Source organism: Penaeus chinensis, chromosome 9 (assembly GCF_019202785.1).
Source record: "Penaeus chinensis breed Huanghai No. 1 chromosome 9, ASM1920278v2, whole genome shotgun sequence".
NCBI lineage: Eukaryota > Metazoa > Arthropoda > Malacostraca > Decapoda > Penaeidae > Penaeus > Penaeus chinensis.
In genome coordinates, this window is record NC_061827.1 from 12,314,476 (window position 1) to 12,316,975 (window position 2,500).

The following is a 2,500-nucleotide window of genomic DNA, read 5'->3' on the forward strand; positions in this document are numbered from 1 at the left end:
CGATTTTGTGAGTACTGGTACTGGTTACGGTTCTGTTGGTTTTCATTGTAGTTCTGGGAGTACTGGCCACGGTTTTCCTGGTATTGGTTGCGGTTCTGTGAGTACTGGCCACGTTTCTGTTGGTACTCATTGTTGTTCTGTGAGTACTGGCCACGGTTCTGTTGGTACTCATTGTTGTTCTGGGAGTACAGGCCACGGTTCTGTTGGTACTGGTTGCGATTCTGTTGGTAGTTGCTTCCCTGTTGGATAGCACTGTACTGCTTGGCCTGAGCCTGCAGTCTCTGCTCCTGACCCTGGAAAGCCTCTCCCGTGTACTCCTTGCGGACGGTGGCCTGGAAGCCTGTGCCGGGAGCCACCGTGTAGTCGACCACGCGCAGAGACCCGTCGGGGTCCATGACCGAGTACTGACCCACGACCACGTCACCTCGACGTTCCTCTCGGGCAGACTTCATGTCCCCGGTCGATTTGGCGTCGACCTCGTAAGCCCAAGCATACTCCGGGTTCTGCAGACAACATCAAATGATAAGTATACATACTGTTACTGTTTTATGAATATAACAGAGCAAATTTAATATACATATTTACAAAGCAGTAGGATACTAACAGGATCATTGTATTCGACTTGGCCAAGACTGTATTGCAGGGCCATCTCTTCAGAGCGTTCTTTGAAGGCTTGGGAGAAGGCCTGGTGGTTCTGGAAGAGTTCTGGGGAAGGCTGGAGTCCCTGCTCCACCTCCACGCCTCGTGAATCCAGCACATAGGAGCCATCCTGCGCCGCCACCTTCACGGCAGCGCCCACACACAGTAATATCGTCAGTGCCAGCTGCAAGAGGTTAAAGATAAGAACATTCACTGAAATAAAAGTAATACAAAACAGAGACAAGAAAAAAAATATCTTTCTACTCTTTACCTTCATGGTGAGGGATACGAGGCTGATGCGTGACGTCGACGGCGATCGCTTTATATAGCCAAGCAGTGGCCACGCCCACCCCACTCTCGACGTCTCGGATATCCTGCAAGGTTGGTCAGTCTGCCATCCTCATCCCTATCGTCTGTCTTCATAGCAAGGACATTGCTCCTTGCAGAACATCGATCACAATTCAGATTTCATTTGACCATGAGGGATAACTGATTGTTAAAACGCTGCTTGTTAAAAGTGTGTTTATGATAAGATGAATGAGGAAGGACTAATATCGAAATACCAAAAGAGGAAATTTCCATATCATTATTGTTATTTTTTTTTAATTTCCCATGTGGTTTTCTGCACCGGTAGCAGTAGAGGTATTATCCGATATTAATAATTCTAGCTAGAGAATTTCCGGCGCTCCAACTGAAACAGAGACCAACTATTTCTTTCAAATGTCTGTCACTCGAATCATGCAAGTTTCAGAATATAATCTAAAAATAAAAGAAAGGATCTAAGCAAACTGAATACTTTACCAGACCCATGCTTTCATAGTATCCATAACAATATATATATATATATATATTCATATATATAAACATATATATACATATATATAAACATATTTATACACATATATATATAAACATATATATACATATATAGACATCTATATAAACATCTATATACATATATACATATATATACATATATACATATATACATATACATATATACATATATATATGCATATGTGAGTGCAAATACATAAATTTACATGTGTCTGTATATGTGTATGGAAACACATATGCATATATACATGTACACATACATATATATACATGGACACTTACATATATACACATGTACACATACATATATATACGTGTACATATACATATGTATACATACACACATATACATACATACACACACACATATATATGTACACACACACACACACACACACACACACACACACACACACACACACACACACACACACACACACACACACGAGTATATATGAGTGTTGTTTATGTGAATGTGATCTACTATTCAGAGATGGCCATCGTCTTAGATAAATGTCAAACATTCGAAACCACAGTTGCGGCTCTTCCATTTCAAAAATTCCAACAGTCAGTTCTTTCACAACACCAAATACATCTCGAGCACCCATGAACCTTGGATTAATGACAGGTTGTATCCATTTTAAAGTTTACTGGTCATAATACACTAACTGAAACCCGAACTGACGATTATTTTGACACTTCCATCCATCCCTTTCATGACAACACAAATACTGCTTGACTGGTATTTTGCATCACTATCTGGGTGTTAGTTTTGGACTAAGGATCGGTTTTAAAGCACTTGGTATGTTTCTTGAATGTAATCTGCTTATTTATTTTACCTCAGTATTGGTCCACAAGTGTTAATTTACTCTTCAGCACAGTGTTGAGGTTGGTGTTTCTATAACTATTTAGTTGCAGTTGTTAATGGTACTAGACGGTTTCTTTTCCAGTGGACATTTTTATTGTATTTTCTGACCCATTCTGCCTCACGTCTCAATGATAGGACTGACCAAGGAATGAAATT

The 2,500-nt window shown here is 40.2% G+C and overlaps 1 protein-coding gene across 1 annotated transcript in view; it reads right to left on the minus strand.

Moving 5' to 3' along the window:
* The window catches only part of LOC125029221 (GATA zinc finger domain-containing protein 14-like), a 1,937-nt gene extending 843 nt beyond the window's left edge, over positions 1 to 1,094 (minus strand). Inside the window, exons 1-2 of the mRNA XM_047619107.1 lie at positions 605 to 1,094; positions 1 to 503 (exon numbers count right to left, since the gene is read on the minus strand). The exon at positions 1 to 503 is cut by the window's left edge and continues 843 nt beyond it. Coding sequence (XP_047475063.1) covers positions 1 to 503; positions 605 to 916 — 815 coding nt within the window. The 5' untranslated portion in view covers positions 917 to 1,094. The remainder of the gene's footprint in view (positions 504 to 604) is intronic.
* Between the last annotated feature and the right edge of the window lie 1,406 nt (positions 1,095 to 2,500).